The sequence below is a fragment of the Chlorocebus sabaeus genome, chromosome 16, assembly GCF_047675955.1.
Source record: "Chlorocebus sabaeus isolate Y175 chromosome 16, mChlSab1.0.hap1, whole genome shotgun sequence".
In the NCBI taxonomy this organism is placed as follows: Eukaryota; Metazoa; Chordata; class Mammalia; order Primates; family Cercopithecidae; genus Chlorocebus; species Chlorocebus sabaeus.
Genome location: NC_132919.1, coordinates 18,678,888 through 18,705,624, shown reverse-complemented (window position 1 = coordinate 18,705,624; position 26,737 = coordinate 18,678,888). Strand labels below are relative to the sequence as shown.

At 56.3% G+C, this 26,737-nt stretch overlaps 1 protein-coding gene across 2 annotated transcripts; it reads left to right on the top strand.

Moving 5' to 3' along the window:
• The first annotated feature begins 221 nt into the window (after positions 1–221).
• Positions 222–26,718, top strand: GRAP (GRB2 related adaptor protein). Of its 2 annotated transcripts, XM_008010593.3 has the most exons (5): positions 284–456; positions 5,666–5,763; positions 11,786–11,908; positions 22,997–23,165; positions 25,223–26,718. In XM_008010593.3, the coding sequence occupies exons 1-5, from the start codon at positions 379–381 to the stop codon at positions 25,406–25,408; spliced, it is 654 nt and encodes a 217-aa protein (XP_008008784.3). In that variant the 5' UTR covers positions 284–378; the 3' UTR covers positions 25,409–26,718. The 2 variants fall into 2 exon arrangements, with proteins under 2 accessions (XP_037843167.2, XP_008008784.3); XM_037987239.2 differs by lacking the exon at positions 22,997–23,165 and having other exon boundaries at positions 222–456.
• The last annotated feature ends 19 nt before the right edge of the window (positions 26,719–26,737 follow it).

Below are 26,737 nucleotides of genomic sequence, written 5' to 3'. Positions count from 1 at the left end.
GGGGGGCCAGCATCTGGTGTCATGAGATTCAGCGCCTGAGCCAGCAGGAGAGCTTCGGCACTTCTCCTCCAGGCACCTCACTTTTATGGAGGATAAAACATGGGCACAAGAGGGCCCCACTCCCAGAGCTTCAGGGAGACTCCCCAAAGGCCATTCCTGGCACCTGGGGTCTGAGGTAGGGACCGAGCTGGCTCACAAGCCCTCCCTGTTCTGTGACATGTCTGTTTCCTGTTTCTCCCCCATCAGGAGCAGTTTCAGTCTCAACTTCAAAAGAACAAACACGCACTCAAAACAAAGGAAGACGGTCCTCGACTGCAGAGGAAGCAGGAAGCTGTCGGCCCAGCTCTGAGCCCAGCTGCTGGAGCCCCGAGCAGCGGCATGGAGTCCGTGGCCCTGTACAGCTTTCAGGCCACAGAGAGCGATGAGCTGGCCTTCAACAAGGGAGACACACTCAAGGTAGGGGGGCTGGAGCCTGCTGAGTTGGCCCCACATGGGGTGGGGGTGGATTTAGGAACCGGGGGCCTGGGACTGTCCCAAGCCGACGGTGGCCCCTGGAAGACAGGCCCAACCACTCCAGTTATTGGCTGTGTGACTCTGAACAAGCCACCTCTTCCCTCACAGCCTCAGTTTCTCCATCTAGGAAATGGGTAGATAACTAATGACCCTCCTTTGGGGCTGCTGTGAGGATTCGATGAGATATTACCACAGTGTCTGGTAGGAGTTAGTTCAACCCCCAGTTTTCCAGGAAAAAGTTTGAAAAGAAAATTGTTGAGAGAGGGAGAGAATGAGAGCCAGAGAGAGAGACAGAGTATGGGAATGGAGAACAGAGGGAGACAGAGGGAGAGAGAGAAGGTCTTAGGAAAGAAATAAGTACACATGCGGCCGGGCGCGGTGGCTCAAGCCTGTAATCCCAGCACTTTGGGAGGCCGAGACAGGCGGATCACGAGGTCAGGAGATCAAGACCATCCTGGCGAACACGGTGAAACCCCGTCTCTACTAAAAATACAAAAAACTAGCCGGGCGAGGTGGCGGGCGCCTGTAGTCCCAGCTACTCGGGAGGCTGAGGCAGGAGAATGGCGTAAACCCGGGAGGCGGAGCTTGCAGTGAGCTGAGATCCGGCCACTGCACTCCAGCCTGGGCGACAGAGCCAGACTCCGTCTCAAAAAAAAAAAAAAAAAAAAAAGAAATAAGTACACATGCTAACCTAGTAGGGCTAAAATAGCTGTGATGAAGGCATCAAGGATGAGCTTCCCAGTAGTGTGGAGTAAAGGGAAAACAGAGTCATACCACAGTTCATTTCTCCTTGTCTGGGCCGCTTTTGACAGACATTGCAGCCTTCCAAGACAGTCTAGACAGATGGGCCTGTGGAATGTGTCTCTGGAAATGTCCTCGCTTAAAAGTTTGCATATGAAAGCCATGCCCAGGATTCTGGGAGTGGCCTGCCAAGAGTGTGCACTGGAACTGCCAGTAAACCACACTAGGGAAGTGACTGCCCTTCCCTGGGCCTCAGTTTTCTCACTGGAGCAATGGGTGTTACACTGAACGCTCCTCTGCGCTGAGCCCTGGGCTCTGCTCTTGACCACAAGCTTCAAGCACAAGACAGGAGAGCTCCCTGTGCCATCACCCTGCTATAGCCAGGCCCCGAACTCAGCAGCACACCCCATGTCCCATTTAAGCAATGGGGACTGGCACCCCCATTTCACAGGTGACTAAACTGAAGCACAGGGAGGCAACATGACCTGCTCGGTATGGAGTCAGTTTTGAACCTGTGTCCCTTTGACTGTGGAACCTGTGCTTGGTCTGAACAGGCTGGGCTGGGGGTTGGGGTCCAGAGGAGGAGGAGCAATTCCTGCTTCTCTATGTTGGGGTGCTGGCATCTGGGGTCACTGCAGAGCTGGCTGTGGGCCTCGTGGACAGGGCCAGGCTGAGCACTGGGGCTGTGAGCCCAAGGCATGACCCTCTGTGGGAATTCAAGTCTTCGTTTCTCATCTGAGAGCACTTCGAGGTCTCTAGACCCAGGTGTGGTGTTGGGAGGGAGTGGGGCAGTGATGAAATAGGAATGGGGTGCGCGGGAGGCGCTGAGCCAGGCGTGGAGGGATCAAGTGGCTGGGGTGGAAGCTGAGCTCCACGACCATCCTGTCCTCTCGCCCAGCAAGTGTTTTCCAGCGCTCCCTGTGGGCCAGCCCCTGCCACGGCACTGCCTGCCTACAGATTGAGTCCAGCCTGGGGGAGTGGGCAATGAAGCCCGTTCTTCAAATCTCAACTTTGATCTTGGATGAAAACTCTGGCTCATGGACTCACTCTGGACAAATGGCCCCAAACATCACCTCCCTGGGACAAAGCCTCCCTCCCTGATGGGCCAGGCGTTTCTGGGTGCACGCATCCCCCTGCTGCTGCCAGCTGGAGGGGGGCTTCACTCCCATCTCTCCACGAGCAGCCTGGATGACCAGACCTAGACTCAGGAAGCCCATGTCACCCTGCCATCTCCATGGGAAAGGGTGATGGTCCAGCCCTGGGCTCCCCGAACCTACTTTCTGCAGCCTGTCATAGTCTTGTCGGCAACTCTGGCCAAACCTACCTGAAGCCCCTCCTCTGGCCCAGGCCTCCATCGTCACTCATCTGGGCTTGTGCGGTGGCTCTCAAGGCCTCCCCCCGCCACCCCCTGCTTCCCAGTCCAGTCTCCATGCAGTGGCCATGACTCAGAGCCTGGCCCTCCCCTGTATATCTCATGACACCTGCTCCTCCCTCCTCGGCTCCAGGCACCCTGGCCTCCTTTCTGTTTCGGGGACAGAGCTTGCCCCCACCTCAGGGCATTGGCACTGGCTGTTCCGTCTGCCTTGGACACTGTTCCCCATATTTTCTTACTGCTGTTTCCTTCTTGTAATTCGATCTCAGCTTCCATGTCACTTCTTCAGAGAGGCCTTTCTGGACCACCCCACCTGTCCCGTGTTGACAATCTCCCCGCTCCCACCCAACCAGACATTCTCCATCTCTCTCCTGATGTCCATTTTTCACAGCACTTACGGCTCCATTAAACTACCTTGCTTACTTGTTTCTTCCCTTGTTTATGGTCTGTCTCTGCCTACTAGAATGTGAGCTTCTTGTTCCCTGCTCTGTCGTGGGGTGCCTGGCACACAGTAGGTGTTCAGTAAACAACCGTCAAGCAGCAACTGCGTCAGGCTGGGATGGTAAAGTGGGGCAGCAGCCCAGGTGGAGGGCACCATGGGGGCAAAGGCTCAGGGGCAGGCCGAGGTCTGCCTTTCACCTTGAGCAGTGATACTCCTCCAGGGAGGGGTTGGCCTCTCTCCCTTCTGAGAATTCCCAGGTCTCAGAGGCTCTGGGGCTTTTGAACAATGTTCACAGTAAGAAATCAGTTAACATGAGGTCAAGAGATCGAGACTAGTCTGGCCAACATGGTGAAACCCAGTCTCTAGTAAAAATACAAAAATTAGCTGGGCGTGGTGGCAGGTACCTGTAGTCCCAGCTACTCGGGAGCCTGAGGCAGGAGAATCGTTTGAACCTGGGAGGCAGAGGTTGCAGTGAGCCGAGATTGTGCCACTGCACTCCAGCCTGCTGACAGAGCGAGACTTCATCTCAAAAAAAAAAAAAAAGAAAAAAAAGAAAGAAATTACTAACTAACGTAACCAATGGGACACTCCTGGGTCCTCTGAGTGCAGATGACAAAGAGACAAAACAAAGCAGGGACTGCATGAGATATAGTGCATCCCATGTCCACACTGCTGCATGCAAGGCAGGCCACAAATGCACCCACTGGACAGAAGAGGGAGGACACTGAGGTCAAGGCCACAGAGTCAGGAGCAGACAGAATGTTCTGGAGCCCCAGGCTTCAGGGCCTCCTCCTGGAATCCATGGCTGTGGCATGTGGCATGTGGCCTACAGGTCCTTGTTTTCTCCTTAGGTTGGGGGAGTTGTGTTGTTGTTTTGTTGTTTTGAGATGGAGTCTCACTCTGTTGCCCAGGTTGGAGTGCAATGGCATGATCTCGGTTCACTGCAGCCTCCACCTCCCGGGTTCAAGTGATTCGCCTGCCTCAGCCTCCTGAGAAAGTTGGGATTACAGAGGTGTGCCACCATGCTTGGCTAATTTTTTGTATTTTTAGTAGAGATGGGGTTTCACCATGTTGGCCAGGCTATTCTCGAACTCCTGACCTCAGGTGGTCCCCCTCCTCAGCCTCCCAAAGTGCTGGGATTACAGGCATAAGCCACCGTGCCCAGCCTGTTTTGTTTTGTTTTGTTTTGTGTTGAGCGAAAGTTTTCCTGAGTCAGCCACCTGCTTCCGTTCACCCCTGGGGCTGCTGACCTGGCCCAGGCTGCAGGGACAGGAAGGAAGGGGCTCAGCCAGCCTGGCCTGGTGGACAAAGCGGGGGTGGAGATGGGCGTGCAGAGGCCACCTGTGAGGGTGGGGCCTCAGGCCTGGGTCCTAGGAGGCCAATCCCAGCTACTCTTGGCAAAATGTCATTGCTGGAGTTGATGCCCCTATGTTGGCCTGCCTTGGGCCTTTGGTACCCCATGCCCATTTTTTTCTCTCAACAAGTACCCCTGAAAGATTGAGCTGACATTGGAGCGTGCTCCAGGACTGACAGGAGAGATGTCTCCTCACAGGAGAGATGTCCCCTCAAGCTGGGGTCCAGAGACAAAGAGGACTGGAGGCGAAAATTGGTGGGCCAGGACCCCCTTGACCAGTGAGCCAAAAACCCCGGGCCTCAGAGTCCTAGCTGACCAAACAGGCTCTGCCTCTCCCCTGCTGTGTGGCCTTGGCCAAGTCACTTCCCCTCTCTGGGCTTCAGTTTTGTTATCTGTAAAATAGCATTTGGTGATGTTGACCTTGGGGGCTTTATCAGAATCAGGGGGACACATGGAAGGCGTGCCCAGGGAATGGAGGAAGGACCCCCGGCCTTGTGCCGTGCCCCTCCCAGGCCCGGCCCCGCTCCATCTTGGTCGCTTGATTGCTCCCCCTCAGGGACTCCCACCCCCGCTCTGGCTATTTCAGTTCCTCCAGGCCCACCTGTGGGGTGAAGAGGAGCCCGTGTGACTGAGCAGGCCACGCCGGGGCTGAGAAACAGCCTGTCTCAGACCAAAGACCCCCTTATCTGCTCCCCAGAGCCTGAAATTCCCCCACTGAATTGTCACCCCTGAGCTGTTTAAATGCGAGGGACCCTAGGTGACCACTGGTGGCTGTGCTCAGGTTGGGCCCCCCGACTTTCACCCCAAGGCTCAGTGCATGGCATGTAGGTGCTGTGGACCCCCCAAACTCGTGGGCACAGCCCAGGAAGGAACTCAGATCCCCAGTTCTGCTCCTGCAAACCCCATGGTCTGCAGGGCTCCTGCTGTCGGAGCCTGAGAGTCCAGCTGCAGCCACCGCAAGCCTCCTATGAGTCCCCGACTGTGCCTCCCTTGGAGTCTGTGAATCACCTGAGGATGGGCTGTCCTTGGGCCAGAGGATGGGCAGGACTGAGGAACGAGGTGTTCTCATTCAGCCCTTGTGACCGTGGGCAAGTCCTGTCCCAGGCCCCCAGCCCTTCTCTGTGAGTAGACTCAGAAGCTGGTGCAGGCGAAGCCCACCTGGGGCCTGGCATGCAGTGGCATCTCTGGGGGTGACAGTTGTTCTTTCTCGGTGACTGAGTGGCTTTGTGTCTCCTGCCCACAGATCCTGAACATGGAGGATGACCAGAACTGGTACAAGGCCGAGCTCCGGGGCGTCGAGGGGTTTATTCCCAAGAACTACATCCGCGTCAAGCCCCATCCGTGAGTGGACACCCCCCATCCCATCCCCGTGGCTCTATCTCTCCTGGCCATGGGACCCCCTCACTCCTGGGCCTCTGTCCATCTGTCTGGGGCCCCCAGGCTCCACAGAGGCCACCAGCCTGAGCAGGCACAGGAAACTGAGTTCTGAGGATTTACCCAGGGTTGGGGCAGAGTCAGGGCAAGCCCAGGCCTCGACACCGAGGACCTGAGCCAGTGGAGAATGTCTAGGAGGTCCCTGAGAGAGGACAAGGTCCTGGGCTTTTAGCTGGCTGGGCCACTGGCTGCTGTATGGCTTCAGGCAGGTCCCTGCTCTCTGTTTCTCAGTTTCCCTATCTGTAACTCAAGGAGGGCAGATGCTCCAATCTGTTCAGATTGTGGAGGGTTCTAAGCTCTTGCTGAGAGCTGGTCCGGCGCTGAGTAGTGACTGGGAGAGGGCTGGGCAGGAAGCAGACCCTGTAGGCCCTGCCTTTGGGGGTGTGGGTGGAACTGGACATTGGCAGAGCAGAGTCTGGGACCAGGGTGGAGCAGGAACTGGGCCTGGGGCGCAGCTATCCTGGGGCCTGTGACCTGCCGGCCTAGGGATGTCCCAGTTGGGGCTCTGGGCAGGTGGTAGCCAATACTGCTGCTGTGAGAATGGCTGGAGCAGGGCCCAGCCCCAGAACAGGCATGGGGCCCAAGAAATCTATGCGAACCAACTGGATATGCTTTGAATGACAGCTGAGGCAGCCCCAAGATACAGCCACTTAGTCATTCACTAAACACTGGCCACAGCTCCAGGGGGCCCAGCCTGGGCGATGCTGGAGACACAAGGAGTCAGAGCAGCCGTGTTCTGGGGGAGAAAGAGGACATAAAGGACATACTACATGGGAAGACAGTGAACATTAAGGTGATTTCCCAGGGAAGGCTTCTCAGAAGAGGTGGCAATGAGTGAGGTTTTGAAGGATGTGTAGGAGTTGGCTAAGTAGAAAAAGAGAAAGGCATCCCTGGGAGAAGGTCAGGATGAGCAAAGGGAGAGCAATGACAGAGAACCTGTGGTGTGTGGGACTGGCAGGAGGACCTCAAATGCCAAGGCATGTGGGGAACCCCGGAGGTGTTAAGGTAGGACTCAGTCAGATATGGAGATAGGTGACAGGGCCAGGCAGGCTGGCGGGACAGTTTGGGAGCTGAGATGTGTGTGTGGCTGTGGGGTAGGAAGGGAAGGAGGTGCAGGGCCAGGGTGGGGCCTGAGAGGTATTTCCTCTTTATCTCTCTTTAAGTTGGTTCCAAAGCTGCCACCACCTCAAGCTTCCTGTGCTGGGCGAGGCCCCCTCCCACCCAGATCCTCAGCCACCTGCCTGGGCTCCAGGCACTCCCAGCCTCCCCCACAGCGGCTGCCGCTTCCAGTTGGCATCTGGGGCTGCAGCCTGGGTTCCAGGCCCCACTATGTCCCTCGTGGTTGTGTGACATTGGGCAGGTTTCTGTGGTCTTTCTGTCAATTAAGAGGGAGAGGGAAGGGGTACGTGAAGAGGGAGAGAGACAGAGAGAATCTGACCCAGGGCCACAAGCTGGAGCAAGTGCCCCAGGTCCCTGTAAGCCAACAGGCACATCCAGACAGGCCAGAGGGCATGAATGGGAGCAATCCCCCTGGGCCAAGCTGTCAGGGAGGGGCCTTCAGGTGGAGGAAATGGCCTGGCAATGGCTGGAAGGCTGGCTGGCCTACAGCTGCTGAGAGGGTCGCATTTGCTCAGGCAGGGGAGAAAAGATGACAAAAGATGGCAGTGCCAGGCCAGGCCAGTCGGGGGGATGCCAGTGGTCAAGGCAAGACTCTAGCAGGGCAGTTGGGAGCCACGGAGGGTTCCAGCCTCCCATGCCTCTGGGGTCATCTCTGGCCACTTGTGTCTGGGACAGAGCAGGGATGGGGTCAGGCCCCTGACTAACCTGCCTGAAGTGGTGCCCAGGTGTGTCCTCGACTAACCTCAGCACCTGCTTTGCTCCCAAAATAACTACGGGGAAACTCCAGCTCCACACCTGACTCAGCCCATAAAAGCCCCAGGGTGTGGGGACAGAGAGAGAGCTGGGGCCTCAGAAATTCAGAGGTAGGCCTCGTGCCTGTGCCAGGCCCACTCCTTCCCTGGGCACCTCCTCTCACCCCTGCCAACCCCGGGAGCCCCTGGAGGAGGCACAATGTATGCCAAGTGTTCCAGAGCCGTCCCATCAGCAGGGACCACAGCGGCACATGACCCAGCCTCATGGCCCATGGGAGTCAGGGATGGCTTCCTACAGGAAGGGTGTGGCTCGCTGGGCCTGGAAGTTCAAATGGATGCTGCCAGGGAAGGCAGAGACAAGCCTGGCAGGGGGAAGTGTGGGGGAAGCAGCAAACACCCGCATTCAAGCAGTTCCTGCATCCTCCCAAGGCCCTAGGAGCTGAGCACCGCCATCGCTGTCTTTGAGACAAGCAGACAGAGGCACAGAGAGGTTGAGTGCCTCTCCAGGATCTCACAACCGGCACGAGGTGGAGCGGGACTGCAGCTGTATGACGTGGCCCTGGGCTGGGACACCCTGGAGGACAGTGGAGAAGCTCATAAGAACAGCTGTGGGACTGGGAGAGTCCAGACCATGCACTTGCTATGCAATCTGGTGGGGTGTGGGGTGTCTCTGCCCCTATCTGGGCCTTGGTTTCCATATCAGTAAAACAGGGATGATGCGAGGTGGCCACAAATGGAGTGACACTGGTGTGGGGGAAGGAGCCGGGCCCTGGGGGTTTCAGGAAGTGCTTTCTTCTTGCCTCCATCTGTCAAGCCATGGTGGGGGCAGGGCTGGCAGGGGACGTGGGAGACTCCTAGGAGGGTGTGATTGCGACACTCTCTGAGGGCAACAGCCGCCCACACGCTGATGCCGCCTGAGGAGTTTTGTGGGTTCTTCGAAGAAACCTGCCCCTCAGGAAACTCCCGCCCTGGGCCACTCTGGGCACAGTTCCAGGATGGAGCTGGGGGCTTCCTGGTGAAGAAGCTCTCTGCAACTCCCCTCCCTGGTAAGCCCAACCCTGGGCCCCCTGTGCTCTCCTCCTGCCGCAGCCTGTGGCATTCATCTCCGGCCTTGAGACACCCAGGCTGGCTGGGCACCTGCCTTCAGGTCTCCAAACCCCAGGAGACCCAGGCTGAGCTCTCCAGATGGTTGCCCCGAGCCCTATACCCAGCGGCTACCTTCCCCACGCTCCCTCCCAGGAGGAAACTCACTGGGACAGGGCCAAGGGGCCCCCATTCGTTTGGGGGCAGCAGTAGTCTAGAATCTCATGTCTAGGGCTCCAGCTTCTCCAGAAGCTGTCCCTGAGGCACGAGCCTGATCACAAGGAATTTATTTAGCAATGGGGAAGAGGACAGGGAAGAGGGGGAACCAGTGGGGCACGCTGTTGGCATCATCGCTGCTGGGGGCAACCGGAGCTCCATCTGGCTGGGGGTCAGCGCCAGCTGGAGACAGTACAGAATGCGCACCTGGGAGTCATCCCTCCGGAGGGCTGGGCGCTGGGGTGTCTACCCCCCTGCTCCATCAGTCACCGCTGGGAGTCAGACCGTGCCTGGGAGCCTCAGCCTGCCCTGAACCCAGGCCAAATATGTCAATCACCAGAAAAAAAGCCCCAAGGTCTGTGTTGAGCAGCCATCATCCTGCCAAGGCCGGTGCCGGGACACGGCCAGGACACTAGCGGCATGTGCGGCACCACACGCCTTCTGCACTCAGCCCCGAGGGCTCATCAACATCCCAGACAACAGGAAAAGTCCCGCCTGGCTTCCACCACCTGTGTGCCAAGCTCAGTCTGACTCAGGGAGAGGAGCATTTATGGAAGGAGTGAAGGGAAACATTCTGTCATGATCCCACCATGAAACCTCTGGCTGTTCTGAGCCTCAGTTTCCCCATCTGAACAATAAAGGGGTCAGAGCCAAAGCTGGGCTAAAACACTGGAGTTAGGAAAGCCAGTCAGAGACCACGCAGCGCCTCCAATGGCGGGTGTTTTAGTCCTGCAGGCTGCTGTCATGGAATGCCATCCACTGGGTGGATTATGAACAACAAACATTGGTTGCTCACTGCTCTGGAGGCTGAAGTTCAAGATCCAGGTGCCGACACATTCGTGTCTGGTGGGGCTGCTTCCTGGCTCATAGGCGGCTGTGTCTTTTAGCTGTGTCCTCACATGGCAGACAAGTGAGCTCTCTGGGGTCTCTTTCCTAAGGGCACCAATCCCATTCATGGGGGCTGCTAGTCACCTCCCAATGACCCCACCTCTAACTACTGTCACATGGGGGATTAGGTTTCAATATTTGAATTTTGGGGGACACAAAGTCAGCCTATAGCAGTGGCTAATTCCTGAAAAGGTCAGGGGCTACCAGGAGCCACACAGCAAGATCAGCAGGACTGGAAAAGGAGTTTCACTCCCAGACCCTGGGGATGTTGCAAGAGTCTAAGCATTTACCAGGCACCTGCTGCATACCCAGTTCTGTTTGGTCAGCAGGAAAAGGAACTTGTGCCTGTGAAAAGAATCCAGGTGGTTGCCGGGTGTGGTGGCTCACGCCTGTAATCCCAGCACTTTGGGAGGCCGAGGCGGGTGGATCACAAGGTCAGGAGATCGAGAACATCCTGGCTAACACGGTGAAACCCTGTCTCTACTAAAAATGCAAAAAATTAGCCGGGCATGGCGTTGGGTGCCTGTAGTCCCAGCTACTCGGGAGGCTGAGGCAGGAGAATGGCATGAACCTGGGAGTCGCGCCACTGCACTCCAGCCTGGGCGACTGAGTGAGACTCCATCTCAAAAAAAAAAAAAAAAAAAAAAAAAGAATCCAGGTGGCCTGGAGTCTGTGGAATGGGTACGGAGAGAAGTATTTCCTCACCAGATCAAAGCTACTATTATTTTTGTCATCTGGTTTTTTATATTTTTTTCAACTTCAAAAGTTGCTATTTTTTTTTTGGCCGGGCGCAGCAGTAGTTCATGCCTGTAATCCCAGTACTTTGGGAGGCTGAGGTGGGCGGATCGCGAGGTCAGGAGATCGAGACCATCCTGGCTAACATGGTAAAACCCTGTCTCTACTAAAAACACAACAACTACAAAAAAAATTATCTGGGTGTGGTGGCATGCACCTGTAGTCCCAGCTACTCGGGAGGCTGAGACAGGAGAATCGCCTGAACCCGGGACGCAGAGGTTGCAGTGAGCCGAGATCGCGCCACTGCACTCCAGCCTGAACGGCAGAACAAGACTCTGTCTCAAAAAAAAAAAAAGTTTTGTTTTTTGAGACAGAGTCTTGCTCTGTCACCCAGGCTGGAGTGCAGTGGTGCGATCTCGGCTCACTGCAAGCTCCACCTCCTGGGTTCATGCCATTCTCCTGCCTCAGCCTCCCAAGCAGCTGGGATTACAGGTGCCCGCCGCCATGTCCGGCTAATTTTTTTGTATTTTTAGTAGAGACAGGGTTTCACCGTGTTAGCCAGGATGGTCTCGATCTCCTGACCTTGTGATCCGCCCGCCTCGGCCTCCCAAAGTGCTGGGATTACAGGCATGAGCCACCGCGCCCAGCCCAAAGTTTTTTTTTAGGAACGGGGTTGCGGGGGTCTCTATTCCCCAGGCTGGTCTCAAAGTCTTGGCCTCAAGTGATCCTCCCATCTCAGCCTCCCAAGTAGCTGGACTACGGTCATGCACCACCAAGCCTCATTTGTGTTTTGACTTTAAAGAATCTACCATCAAAGGGAAAGTTAGACTGAGGTTGGCTGGGTTGTGGCTCACTGGAGTGTGACTTTTCTGTTTTCATAAGGGTGTGTGTTTGCTGGCATGGTTAGATAGGCTGGCCTTAGGAGCTAAAATGCTGGGATTGTGTTCCAGCTCCTGCCTGCTTCTGCTGTGTGATTTTGGGTGTATTGCTTCACCTCTCTGTGCCTCAGTTTTCCCATCTGTAAAACGGGTACAATCACATCTCCCTTGTCTCAGACACTGAACACCTGGCACGGGATGGGAGGCTGGCTGAGAGCCTGGTCTCCTGCTGCCTTCACCGGCTCCCTCTCTCCATAGGTGGTACTCGGGCAGGATTTCCCGGCAGCTGGCTGAAGAGATTCTGATGAAGCGGAACCATCTGGGAGCCTTCCTGATCCGGGAGAGTGAGAGCTCCCCAGGGGAGTTCTCCGTCTCTGTGAAGTGAGCTCTGGCCCTTGGGGGTGTGTGCAGAGGAGGGTGGGCAGGGGATGGGCAGCATCTGAGCTGAGACTTAAGGCCCGGGACGGGCTCACGGAGTGAGGGTGGAGGAATGGCATTCCTGCAGAGTAGCCCGGGTGGAGGCCTGGACACAGGTGATGGTCTGGGCACCCCAGGGTGCAGCCCAGAGCATTGGGGTGTTTTGGGAAAGCAGGCTCAGGCCAGCTGTGGAAGGCCTCAAGTGCCAGGCTGAAGGTCCAGGCTTCTACGAACATAGGAGCCATCACAGGTTCTTCATCAGGAGAGGGCGATGTCCAGGGTGGTGGTGTGGCAAGAGACTGAGGGCAGGAGAGTGCTGAAGTGCCCAGGGCGGGTGTCCAGGATGTGCTCCGGACAGGGTCCCACTCTATGTGATATAGTTGGGAAGATGCATCCTGAGGCCAGGCTTCCTGGGTTGGAATGCTGGTTCTGCCACTTCCTGGCTGTGTGAGCTTGGGCAAGTCATTTACCTTCTCTGTGCCTGTTTCTTCATATGTAAAATAGGCTATTGCATGGAAAAAACAAGTTAGTATATTTAAAGCAATTAGAATAGTTCCTGGCATGGAAGCAGGGTGGCTGTGCTGGGGAACATCTGGCATTGTATTAGGGCGGCCCTCAGCCGTGGTGTGGCAGCCTCTGGGCAGCACAGGACCCAATCCCAAAGGGCCACCCTGGGGTGATCGAGGAATCCAGGCTGGAAGGTAGCAGCAGGAATGGGGGTGGGGGGAGACAGGGTCAGACTCCTGGCTGATCTCTGTCCTTCCCACGGTTAGGCCCTGGTAGAATCTAGATGCTTTAATTCAAGGAATATTTACTGACTACGTGCCATGTGCCAGGATGCTCTAGGGGCTGGGGAAACCACGTGGGAAAAAGCAAAGTTGCTGCTGTCGTGGGTTTCAGTCTTAGTGAGTGAACAAGAAAACATGTAAATACGGAATGAACCAAGGTGGTCAGGAAAGGGCTCTCTGAGGAGGTGGCATTGCAGCAAAGATCTGAACTAGCAGGTGGAGGCTTCCCAGGTGCCCAGGAATGAGGAGGACCTTGGGGGAGAGGCTTCCAGGCAGAGTGATTGGCATTTGTAAAGACCCTAAGGTGGGAATGCGCTTGGGGTGTGTAGGAACCCAGAGGAGGTGACGTGGCTGGAGCAGAGTAAGCGAAGGGCAGGGGCTGGAGTTCCACCCACATCCAGTGATCACAGAGGGCCTGAAAGGAGGTGGGGTTTTCTCTGAGAGCAATAGGGAGCCATGGAGGGTCTTGAGCAGGGGAGATGTAATTGGACTCCATTTTTAGCAGATGACTCTGACTGCTGTGAGGAGAAAGAACTGTTGGGGGAAGAGTGTGGCGGCAGGGAGGCCTGTGGGGAGCCAGGAGGGAGATGATGGCCTCTGGGACTGTACAGGTAGGGGCTGAGGGGACACAGAGAAATGACTGGGCCCAGGTGTGGAGGTGTGCAGGGGGACCACCAGCAATACCAGCTCTCAGGGCTGCTGTGGGCACAGAGCCCAGAACGGAGGAGGCGCTTACCGTGCCTGCTCTTACTGCCACCAGCAGAGCTAGCACTGGGGTGGCAAAGAGGCCAGATGGAAGGAAGGGATGAAGGAAGGGGTGGCCCCAGAGGAGGGCAGCGTGGCCTCTCATGATCTCCTAAAGGATGAAGAAGGCCAGGTGTGGTGGCTCACACCTGTAATCCCAGCACTTCGGGAGGCCAAGATGGGCAGATCACTTGAGGTCAGGAGTTTGAGACCAGCCTGGCCATCATGCTGAAACCCCGTATCTACTAAAAATATAAAAATTAGCCAGGTATGGTGGCGAACGCCTGTAATCCCAGCTACTGGGGAGGCTGAGATATGAGCATCATCTGAACCTGGGAGGCAGAGGCTGCAATGAGCCGAGACTGTGCCACCGCACTCCAGCCTGGGTGGTGGAGTGAGACTCTGTCTCTAAAAATAAAAATAAAAATAAAGGACAAAGAAGCACAGGCCTGGGTTGACAGCTAACACTGGGGCTGGGTGTGGAGATGCAAGCTTGATGGGGCTTGGGGTCAGGGGATGCGAAAGAAGCAGACAAAGGCAGACTTCAGACAGACTGGGCCATGATGCCCCATGAGGGCTCCTGCTGGGGGAAAAGCATCCCCACCTGATGCCTTCCAGGCTCTGCCGGGTCCCTGTGGCTCCCATGTGTTCAGCCAGTCCGTTTCGAAACAAGCTCAAGCTATTCACTGTGTGGGATCAGCACATCTGCTGCTAGCCCTGCAGGGTGGCGAGCTCCCCTGGGCCTGGAGGCACCTGCAAGGGGTAGGAGCCTATGGTCAGGAAGGTGGCTCCAGTGGTGTGTTCGTCCCTTGATTGTTGGGATAAAGGAACACGTGAGGCTGGGTAGTTTATAAAGAAAAGGCGTTTATTTGACTTGGTGTTCTGCAGGCTGTATAGGAAGCATGGCACTGGCATGTGACTCTGGTGAGGCCTCAGGAAGCTTTTATGCATGGCGCGTCACGTGGCGAGATGGGGGCAAGTCGGGGAGGGAGGTGCCAGGCTCTTTTCAACAACCAGACCTCATTCATTACTGCAAAGAGCCACTGATGACCCAAACACCCCCCACCAGGCCCCACTTCTAACACTGGGTGTCACATTTCAAGGTGAGATTTGGAGGGGACAAACATCCAAACCCTATCAGGGAGGCAGATCCTACGTGTTAGGGGTCACAGGCCCTGCACCCTGAGCCCAGGCCCCCAGTTTGTGGAACCAGCCATCAGCCTTGTTCCCTTCCCTTTTCTCCTGGGGGCAGGCTGGTGATCCTGAGGGGCAGGAAGGGCACATGCCCCCTTTGAGCCTCTATTTCCCCATCTTAAAAATGCGAGTGCTATCAGCGTGTGTGTGTGTGTGTGTGTGTGTGTGTGTGTGTTGGGGGGTTACTGCGCGTACTTGGCCCTGACTGCCCAGCCCCGCGATGGTGTGGGCACCTGGAGCCTGGAGTCCCCGCGGGCTCACCTCCCAGCCCCCAGCCCAGCCCCCACTTCCCTGCAGCCCCGGGGAGCTGCGGCTCCTGCAGAGGCAGGACGTGGCAGTCTTCCAAGTGTCGGCTGTCCAGGGTCTGGTCATCTCCTGGGAATGGCGTCCGCCAGGCGGGCTGGCCTGGCTGAGTGGCTCCTGGAACCAACCCCAAAGCCCAAGGTCACCCAGCAAAGTAGGAGGCCAGGGGACTCAAACTACGTCTGGAGCCCGAGCCCGAGTTGAGGAGGAGGGGCTGGCCCTCCCTCCGCTCTCCCTCCGCCCTCCCGCTTCCTCCTCTAGCAAATCACGCGGCCTCACCCTCCAAGTTAGCGCCCCAGTGTGCTGCCCTCTTCAGGCGCCTCTCTGTAAGTGCAGCCACCTGCACACACGCACATGATCAGACCTGAACACCCCAGCCGTGTGAGTTTGTTCAGCACGCATTTACTGAGCATCAGCAGTGTGAGAACCACAAGGCAGGACTGGAACAGAAGACAAACCAGAGGCATGTGAAGGGGAAATGGTCACAGCCTGGCCCAGGGGTCTCTATGATGAGCAAATGAATAAATGAAATTCAATGACAGTGGATACATTCCACATAGTGTAGGCACCAGGGAGGAAGTGACGTCTGAGTTGGGCTCTAAAGCATGAGTAGGAGTTTGGTGTACAAGAAGAGTAGATGATATGCCAGGCACAGGAAACAGCGTGAGCAGAGATCTGGAGGTGGGGAAATGAGGGGTGTGTTTGGATAACACGTGTTTTCTGACCAGGTGGGAAGATGAACAGTTTTAGGGAGTTCTTGAGCAGGCGAGCCAGCACCGGTGTTTCCTGGGAAGGGATCTGGAAGCAACCCTCAGAGAAATCCTGGCCTGTGCCCCCCAACCCTTTCTCCAGGGCACACTGGCCAAGTGTCAGGAGCTTCCTGGGCTTGGCTGGCTGTGGTTTGCACACAGCACCAACAGGTGGCGCCCTTGACCCTTGATTTCTTCCTGCCTGGGCGCAGGCTCCTGGGTCCTGCTCCCACTCTGTCCATCATCTGTCATGGGGCCTCTCAGTGGTCCTTGGACAACCACCAAGCAGGTGTCAGAGTTGGAAGCTGAGGCTTAAATGGGGCATGTGGCTAAGAGCATGGTATTTTGAGCAACAGTCAGCTCCAACACCTGCTGGCTTCTCGCTGTATAATCCTGGACAAGTTACCCCTCTGAGCCTCAGTTTCCTCATTTATAAAATGGACAGCTATGTAACATGTTTTGTATGATGACTGGCACATGATAAGTGCCAGTTATCATAATTATATTAAGCCCTCAAGGACCGCACACCAAGCTGGGGAGGAATTAGGGAGGCCCTTCTGGCCTGGAAGGCTGACCCCCACCCCCTGCCCATGAATCCAACACTCTTAGAGAAGAGGCAGCAGCACAGGGAGGCAGGGAACACAGGGAATCTGGGTGACCCGATGGCCATCTAGGAAAATGACAACCTGGCAGATTTGTGTGTAAGAGCTCTTCCGCCCTTGCTGGTTGGCACTTGTGAACTCTGATGCCACTATGTATGGCATCTCTGGCATACTAATACCAAGCCCCGTAAAGCTGTCAGAGGTGGGGTTTATGGGCCTCATGCTGCCTCCCAGAGCAACTGTGGCCACGGCTAGCTGCCCTTTACAAGTTTACAAAGGGCTGGCCCCCTCCTCCTCCAGGGAGCATGTCTGAGCTGGCGGGCAGCGGGCCAGGGGCCAAGGCTGGCGTGCAATGTCTGGGCTGCCTACCTTTTGCCCCACACTCCTATCCAAGTTACTGTGGACTCTTCTGCCATAAATGACAGTTTGTCTCCAAGTGACATATTTGCCTCCTTTCTAGCCAGAGGTACCCTGGAGTCAATGCACATGTGTTTGCCCTGCCCATCTGGTCACTGAGCCTCTGCTGTGTGCCAGCCCTGTCCCAGGGCCTGGGGATTCAGCCACCAACACAATAGGACAAAGCTCTCTGTCCCTCAAGTGCCCATGTGCTACTGGGTGACAGACAATAAGTGATTAAGAAATTATATAAAATCTTACACAATGACCAAGGCTTTGGAGAAAACAAAGCAGGGAAGGGGTGGAGGGGGGGGTGCAATTTTAGGAGGAAGGGACTGGCTGCAGGCAAGGACAGGGAGGAAGTGAGGAAACCTGCATGATCCCCAGAAGCCCAGCTTGCAGGTAAAGGAAACTGAAGCCTGGAGAGGTGCAGCAACTTCTCCAAGGTCACACAGCAAGGAACTTAGAGCTGGTGCCCACCGACCTCTGTGCCCTGACAGACCTGGTCTGTCCTCCACCGACCCTTCCTGAGCACCAAAGACCCAGCAGGAGTCTGTTTGCATCTGTGTCCTGCCCCTCCCAAGGTCAGCTTGACTCTGGTTCCTGTTTGCTGCCGGACAGGTTGTTCCACCCCTCCTTTATCACAGATGGGCAAACTGAGGCCAGAGAGGGGCCATGCTTGATGGAGATCACCCAGCAGGCAGTTAGCACCCAGGTGGGCCCACAGGTCCACAAGCCCTGGTTGGCGTGGTTGGCGGGGTCGGAGGGGGGGTCCTAGGGCTCCTGCCCCCACCCCAGCCTTGTTTTTCCTCTCTGGGCTGACACTGTTACCTTTGCTGCTGCTGCTGCTGCTGCCACCAGGCCAGAAAAACTCGCTGGGCAGGACTGGCTGCTGCCAGCATTAGGCCTGACTTGGTCCTTGGGGCTTTTCTGACAGCCCAGGGGCCAGCCTAGCCCCTTGTTCCCCTGGGTGGGTGGAAGTAGGGGTCACACAAAGAGACAAAGACACCCATGATTGCTCAGTGAGAGACTCACACATAGCAGTCACTCCACAGAGTGGGAGACACGCACAGACACACACACGCAAGCATCCCAGGAATGCACGCTCAGACATAATGAAGACGCTCTCACACCCCAGGCACTGCCCACTGGAGTGAATGGCTCCAGCAGCCTCTCCTCTCACCAACTCGGGCCCACAATCCCAGTGCCCTCTCCCTCCTCTGGCTCTGGGAGGCTCATGCAGCAGAGCTGGCTGCACTGGATCCAGCCCTCCTCGTTCCGGGGCCATCTGGACTCAGATTCAGTTCCTCCTGCAAGCCCTGAAGTTCCCACAGGCCTTGGGAAGGGGAGTGGAGTTGAGGTCTGGAGAGGCCCCAGAGGGTAGCCCCAGTCTGGGGGGTCCTCAAATGCTTTGAGGCTCCACCTGGGCCTTGAAGGATGGCTAAGACCAAGACTAGACAGAGAAAAGGGAAAAGGCATTATTCCTGGTGAGGACCATGAGCAAGAGCCCAACCACGTTGGGGAAAAGGGCCAGGCTGGGAGAGGGAGTGACTGCTGGGGTGCTGGGCTGTGAGACGGAGACAGCACCGCTTGGCCTCAGGCAGGGACTGGCTCAGCAGGAGGGGCTGCACCCAAGCCTCACTGTTCTCTGCTGTAAAGCAGGACGTTTGGACCAGGTGGGAGAAGGGACAAGATTTGCCATTTGCTGAGCACCTCGTGTGTGCCACACACAGACTAGGTAGGGGCTGGCACATGCACGTTTCCAGATTTGAGAATTCTCCAATTCCCAGGTTGGAAAGCCGTAGAATCCCTGGGTCCCTGACTCCCTTTCTCTTACCTCCTGTTCTCCACTCCCCGACTCTACTACATGGTCAGAGAACTGCTCCAGATAACTTTCTAAGTATCTAAAGATGACCTTCAAATACCATAAAATTTAACCGGGTATGGTGGCTCACGCCTGTAATCCCAGCACTTTGGGAGGCTAAGGCAGGTGGATCACGAGGTCAAGAGATCGAGACCATCCTGGCCAACATGGTGAAACCCTGTCTCTACTAAAAATACAAAAATTAGCCAGGCGTGGTGGTGGGCGTCTGTAATCCCAGCTACTCAGAAGCCTGAGGCAGGAGAATAGCTGGAACCCAGAGGTGGAGGTTGCAGTGAGCCGGTACCACTGCACTCCAACCTGGCGTCAGAGCAAGACCCCATCTCAAAAACAAACAAAAACAAATACCATAAAATTGAAAGTTGTGGTCGTTTGGGGTTGAAATCCTTTTCAAACCCACCACACCCGTTCTGTCCCCTCACTCAGAGGAGTGAGGCCACCTGTACGCAAGCCCTTCCTCGGGGCCAAGAGAGTCAGGGCCTTCTGCCTGGGTACCCGGTGCCCCAGAGGTGGAGCCATTGGGATTCCTGTCTCCAGGCTTCTCGCCTGCCCAGCTGTGCGTCACTGTCACTCCACTTCTTGAAGCAGTGCTCCTCCCCGGGCACCACGGCCAAAGTCCAGTAAACCCTGGGCTGGTTAGCACGTGGCACTAGGGAGTCATGGGGCTCAGAGGCTGCCTCTCGGAAGCCTCTGGGAGGCTTCGGCAGGCCAGACAGGGCGGGAGACATCCACCTGCCTGCACACCCACCTCCGCGTCACGAGCAAATGGACACATATGTCCCACAGCTGGCAACACAAGTGGCTGAGTCACTGGGAACGAGGTCCTCTGACGGCACGTGAGCACCTTTGTCTGAGGTTTGGGGACCATTGTTCCACTTGTCAAGAGCCTCTGTTCTCGTGGGGAGAACTGGCTCCCCTTCTGGCTTTGTGACCCTGAGGGCTGGATGCATCTTAGAGCAATGGGTTGGCCACCAGAGCCTGGGTTCAGGGTCAGAACACCTGGCGGGCTGCCATCCCAGTTCAGAACCAACAGAAGAGGGTTTCAAGAACAAAGCATTGCAATGAGGACCTAAGGCCTGGGCAGTGATGCTCTGTTCGCTGAGTCCCAGCTAGACTGGACCTTCACAGCCCACTCCTGCCTCCCTGCCTTTTTAGTGTCTCATATGCAAGTCATTATGAATAGCAAGTTACAAGAAGGCTGTGAGAGGGGCTGAGGACCCAAGAAGGCCCTGACTCTGTGTGATGGGATCTGATGCAGCTCTCAGAGGATGGGCCATTTTACCTGGGCCTTGAGGCATGAGTAAGAGTTCAAGAAAAATTCCTTCCAGTTGGAGGAAATACTGTGTGCAAATGCCTGGAGGTGTATTTAGAAGTGGTTTGGGGCTGGGCACGATTGCTCGTGCCTGTAATCCCAGCACTTTGGGAGGCCGAGGTGGGCGGATCACCTGAGGTCAGGAGTTTGAGACCAGCCAGTCCAACTTGGTGAAACCCCGTTTCTATTAAAAATACAAAAATTAGCTAGGCGTGGTGGCGGGTGCCTGTAATCCCAGCTACTTGGGAGGCTGAGGTGAGAGAATCGCATGAACCCAGGAGGCGGAGGTTGCAGTGAGCCGAGATTTCGCCATTGCACTCCAGCCTGGGCAACAGACCGAGACTCTGTCTCAAAAAAAAAAAAATAAAAAGAGAGAAGTGGTTTGGACCCCTTGACTGTGATGGAGTAGGGGGAATCCCATTTTGCCCTATGCCTCATACAGACCAGAGGGTGGGAACCTTGAACACATCTATATCTTCAATCTTTAATCTTAAAACATCAATAAGGAAGTAAGCCGCCCCAGGGATGACTGGTGGAGAAACTAAACCACAGGCGGGGATAGGACAGATGGAGCAGCAGATCCAGGCAGCTGGGGTGACAGGCACCACCCTCTTGTTCAGGATAACCATAGACCTGAAGGAATTCAGGCTGTGGGTGAATCCCAGCTTGCAAATGTATTGCAACTAAATTGTTTAACCAGATTTTAATTTACAACCCAGGAGGCGTGTGTGTGTGTGTGTGTGCGCGCGCATGTGTACCATCAAGTCATCAAGTGCTTTGGACTGGTGGTTGGATCTCATTTAGCCCAAATGTGAACAAAAAGATCCCTAGCCTGTGGCTCAGGAGGCTGAGGGGCCACCTACCTCCCAGTGGCCATCCTGTGCCCCTACCCTGCCTCACCCCACTCACAGGGCCCCAGGCTTTCCCAGCTATCAGCTCTGCCAGCCACCTGAACAGGTGCCCTCCCTCGGTGTCCTAAACTGTCTTCTTTCTGGTTGGGAGCTGGGACTGTTCTATGTTCTCCCCACAGCACCACCTGGGTGGGCTAGGGTGGCTCTGTTGGCAGCACCCGCATAGCCCCCAGGGTCCCAGGCCTCTCAACTCCCTTGAGAGGAGTGCACTAATGCCCACATTTGGCAGGCCAGGACGCGGAGGCCCAGAGAGGGGACTGGGGTGTAAGTCTAGGCAGGCTGGCTATAGAGCTGGGAAGGGTAGCTAAGGTTTGGCCAGGCAGAGAGGACGAGGCAGGGAGGGAGGGTCTCCTGGGGGCACAGCCCAGTTAGCAACATGGCAGAGTAGAAATGGACTTGGAATGATGAGATCTGGGACAACAGTAATATCAAAATTGGAATAATTATTATTGCTATTGTTTTGTGATAATAACCAATCGGGAGGACACTAGGCAACATTTTATATGTGTGAGCTCAGATGTGGCCCCAGCTCTGACCTTTTCTTGCTGCTGTGGTTCTGGGCAGGTCGTGGCTGCACTCAGGGCCTCAGTTTCCCCACTGAGGCATGAGGAGTTCAAGAAAAATTCCTTCCAGCTGGAGGACACACTGTGTGCAAATGCTTGGAGGTGTGTTTAGAAGTGGTTTGGGCCCCTTGACTGGAATGGAGTAGGGGGAATCCCATTTTGCCCTACGCCTCATACAGACCAGAGGGTGGGAACTTTGAGCACATCTTTTTTGTTTTTGAGATGGAGTCTTGCTCTGTCACCCAGGCTGGAGTGCAGTGGTGCAATCTTGGCTCACTGCAAGATCCACCTCCCGGGTTCACACCATTCTCCCGCCTCAGCCTCTGGAGTAGCTGGGACTACAGGCGCCCACCACCACACCTGGCTAATTTTTTTTTTTGTATTTTTAGTAGAGACAGGGTTTCACCTTGTTAGCCAGGAAGGTTTCGATCTCCTGACCTCGTGATCTGCCCGCCTCGGCCTCTCAAAGTGCTGGGATTATAGGCGTGAGCCACGGCGCCCGGCCTTGAACACATCTTTATCTGAAATCTTTCATCTTAAAACATCAATAAAGCAGCAAGCCACCCCAGAGATGACTGGTGGAGAAACTAAAACACAGGGCCCAATTTGCTCCTCCTGGGCCGTGAGGCAGGCCAGCCACCCCCGCAGCACAGCGGGGCAGTGCCATAGTCACGTCTGCCATGATCTTGACCCACAGCTGCACCACCTCCAGTCCCAGCCCCACACGGCCTGTCCCGGGTGGGACATGCCGAGTATGAGAGGCTCCAGTTAGGTCCCTCTGCCTGGTTCCAGCCAGGACAGGCTCTGCCTCTGGCCAGTTTGAAAGAGCAGGCTCTCTCCGCCACTGGGCCAGAAGGTACTTGGGGTGATTTGGCGGTAGTGGACTGGAAGTCTGGGCACAGACTGGGAATAAGAGAGAAAGGGGCCTGTTTGCTTCATCGGAGAGGATATAAAGTAAATGAAGCTGGACATGTAAGTAGAGCCGGATCTTGAGTCTGAGGTGTTAAGAATTTACCCTGAGGCCAAGGGAGAAGCCATAGAAGGTTCGTGGGAGGGGGAGGACATGAGACATCCAACAGGTCTGAGCTCCTCTCATAGCAGTAGGCTTTGGTCTGAGTCAGGATGAGTCTAGGACTTGCTCCCCAAGGGACCATGGGGACTGGGAGGAGCAGGGGAGCAAGGAGAAGGTCCAAGCTGAGGGGAATGGCGAAAAGATGTGAAGGAGACGCTCTCTGATCACGACGCACTCAGAGGTACCTATTTCACATTGCCAATATGCCAGCCACTGTGCACTTATCCATAATGGAGATGTTATCATTATGAGGAAACTGAGGTTCAGAGAAGTTAAGAGACTTGCATGAGGTCACACAGTGAGAAAGTGGCCTGGTTGAGAGCCCACACCCTTAACCCCATATTCCACCGCCAGATGGGACTCCCCAGACCCCATGGGGAGGTGGCTCAGTGAGGCCTCTCCCACTTGCACCTTATCTGACTCCAGGTCCCACCCTGAGACAGGCTGGTTCTAGGTGGAAGTGAGACGGGAGCCCCTGGGACCATGCCAGGCTGGGACAGCCACCATCTGAGGTGGCCCCGGGTCCTTTCCCCTAGCTATGGAGACCAGGTACAGCACTTCAAGGTGCTGCGCGAGGCCTCAGGGAAGTACTTCCTGTGGGAGGAGAAGTTCAACTCCCTCAACGAGCTGGTCGACTTCTACCGCACCACCACCATCGCCAAGAAGCGGCAGATCTTCCTGCGCGACGAGGATCCCTTGCTCAAGGTAGGGGCAGGTGGGGGCTGGCCTGTGGGAGCCTCTCTGCATCTCCTGCCATCTACAGCGGGGGAAATGCTGACACCGAGGCCAAGCACGGGCCTGGTCTCCCTTCCCCAGCAGCCTGGTGTTGTAAGAGGGGTCCAGCCCAGGCTTCAAAGTTATATACTGGTGGCGGCTGTGGTGAGACTTGCAAGGGTGGGAAAGGAGAAGAGGGAAAGAAAAGCAAGGGACAGAAGGAAAATCCCATAGGGACAAACTGTCTAGCTTGTTCTCAGCTCCTAGAATAGTGTGTGGCACACAGTAGGTGCTCAATAAATGTTCATTGAGTTCAGGAAGGTAGAGACCTCCGCTGAGTGTACTGTATACCATGCACTGAACTGGTCTCTATACTCTGGGAGCCTCATCGTGCCCGTTATATAGACGAGGAAACCAAGGCTCAGCAAGTGCAGTGACACATCCAAGGACACTTACCCAGTAGGCTCAGTCCTGGTTTCTGCTCACGGAAGAGTTGACCTTGGGTGTGGGGCAGCGTGAGTGCTTGTGGGCGAGGTCCTGGCTAGCCACAGGGTAGGGGGTGGGGGTCGTCCACCCCTTGACCTCGCAATAACAGCAATTTGCCAGCCAGCCCTTTCATCAGGCGGCCCCAAGGGCCAGCTCTGAAGCTGATTAGGATGCCGACAGCAGCCACTGGGGTTATCAGCCCCAACAGGCTGTTTTCTTCAGGAGCGGGGATGCTGGCCAGGCCTGGGGCTGGAGGTCAAGACCCTGGGACACTTGAACTTGGGCTCTGCAGAGGAGATGGGGAGTGTGGCCAAGGCCTGGGGAGAGGCTGATAACCGCTTCAGAGAAGCTCCAGCCATGTCTTGTTCCCAGCACCCGCCCCCTGCCATCTTTCCGTGTGATCAGAGGCCAGTTCATCCCCTCAGTGTCCCCTCTGTTCAACAGGATGAGCCCTGGGGTCTGATATGCCAGGAGAGTCGAACAATGCCTTGAGAGACCCCCACTAGTTTCTCCTCTGTTGGCCTTCCCTGCTTGACCGAGTGCCCAGGTCACTGTGAGCAACTAAGCCTCAGGGGACTTTTCTCTCCAGCTGGGCCCCTGCCTGCCAGATCTCCATCCTCCTCCCTGTTCACCGCCTGGACCAGCTCTGCCCTGGGAGAGTGTGAGGAAGCCAGGATGGAGCTGGGGCAGGGGCAACTGAGAGTTCCCCTACACCCACCACCTCGCTCTGGCCCGGGCCATGGGGTCACCCACCCTGTGGCTCGACTCCAGAGCTGCCTCCGGCCCGTGGGCCCCATGACGCCTCCTCCTTCCTGGGCAGACAGTTGCTAATTACAGCTTCTCTGCTGATCCTATCACCCGCCCTGGATGAGATTCTGCAGGTTCAGAGCTGAGATCCTGGTGGGCAGGCAGGGCCAGGGTGCTGGGTGCAATAGTCACAGTGCCGGGCAGACGTGCTGCAGAGAGCTCCTGTCCAGCTGCCACGCACAGGTGGGGAAACTGAGTTCCACAAAGGGCAGGGACCTACCCAGCATCACACATGGGGCATGGATAGGACTGGAACCCAGGCCTCAGAGCTCAAAGTGACAATTCTCTCCCTCAATGGCTGACCAAGGGCAAAAGCAGTAAACATGGCTCTTAGCTGCGTATCACTTTACAGTTTATAAGGCCCATTCTCATGGCTTTGTGACCTGGAGTCAGAAGCTACCATGGCTACTGCAGAGTCAGGGAAGTAAGATCCCAAGAAAAGCAGGGACCTAACCAAAATCCCACCCTAAGGACCAGGACTCAGGTCCCCTGGCCCACCAGCCCTATGATCCCAGCTGGGCAGCTGGGAAAGCCGTGTTCTAGGTAGATGCAGCATCTGCACAGCAGACAGACAGGGGTGTGGGCAGCAGGAGGCCCATGGTGGCACCACCACTGATCTAGACTTAAAGTTCAACTCCAGTGCTGCCCCAGACCCCTCCTCACCTGTGGCAAATCACTTCTCTTGGGTGCCTCTGAGGGAGGGTGGGTTGCAGGGCTTCTGAAGGCGCCCTACTAACCACCTTCTCCTCTCGCAGTCACCTGGGGCGTGCTTTGCCCAGGCCCAGTTTGACTTCTCAGCCCAGGACCCCTCGCAGCTCAGCTTCCGCCATGGCGACATCATCGAGGTCCTGGAGCGCCCAGACCCCCACTGGTGGCGAGGCCGGTCCTGTGGGCGTGTTGGCTTCTTTCCACGGAGTTACGTGCAGCCCGTGCACCTGTGAGCAGCGCGGCGGCCGATCTGGCCAACGGGCCATTTTACAGGAACTGAGGTCCAGAGAGGACATGGACACCCCCAGCCCGGTCAGAGTCACACGGGGCTCAGTGGATGGCCTTGGACTGAATGTGGGCTCCTAACTGCCTCCAGCCACTTTGCACAAATTGGGATGGCCCAGGTTCCCCAGCAAGGGTACCCTGTAAGGGTAGCTCTGGGGCTTCCTGGCTGGTTGCTTCCCATTGGCTGCCAGCTGTGTGACATGACAGGGCGGAGTCTGTGGAGGCCCCACCCACCTCCTCTGGTCAACGGCCCCATTTGCCAGGAAGGTTGAGGACTCCCAGGTTTCACCCACTGGAGGCTCAACCTGAGGAACCCTGGCCATGGTGGGTGGGTTCACCTTGGGCTGACCACCTACTGGGCCTGCCTGCCCCTCCCTCAAAAGGCCCCTCGAGTTGTACGGGCTGTTGGGAGGTGGCTCAACCTGGAAGGACAGACTGCACACCTGTTGACCTAAACTCACTGGACAGACTCCAGGTGGACACTGCTCCTCAACAGCCCCATGACTTCAACTCAACCTGGGGCACCCAGCACCCGCGCCCCACCACAGGACTAGAGGCCCTGAGACCCTGAAAAAGGGACTGGCAGTAGGGAAGGTGGAGGCACACTCCTCTCCCGTTGGACAGATGAGCTCTGAGGGCAAGCCCTGGGCCCAGCCACACAGAGACCCTGGCTGCCCTGGCTCTTGTTTGTTTAGGCCCGGGTTCTGCCCAGACCAGGGCCCAGGAGAGCTCTCAGGAGGCTGAGAAACCTCCAGGCCAAACAGAAAGTTGGTGCCAGAGCTGGGTTTTAGAGATCCTACAGGATCCCAATGGGACAGCTACCTAGGTAGGGCATGGCCCCTACCTGAGAACAGGAGGGTCCTCCAGAGAATGTGCCACCATCAGGGATATGAGCAGGGCCTGCCCAGAGCCTGGGCACCTTTGGGAGCGGGAAAAGTGAGGTGGGACTTGGAAAGGCTTTGAATGCCAGGCTGATGGTTGAGGGGATGGTGGGCAGGGAGGGAGGGCAAGGAGGCTCCCTCTGGCATTTGGGAGCAGGTGGGTGGAGGGAGGAGCCCCTGGAGGTGGCTACAGTCCCTTAATGGGAGGCCTTGTTCTGGGCATGTGGGGCTCTCCCTTTATCCAGAGATGGCCCAAGACCCTAGAGCCCTGAGTGCTGGCAAATCTCACTGCTCCTGACCTGGCCTGTGTATTCAGAACAAAGACAGTAAAACCAACATCAGGATGTCCATCAGAAATCTAATTTTCTTTCCAATGATGACTGCTTTGGTGCTGTT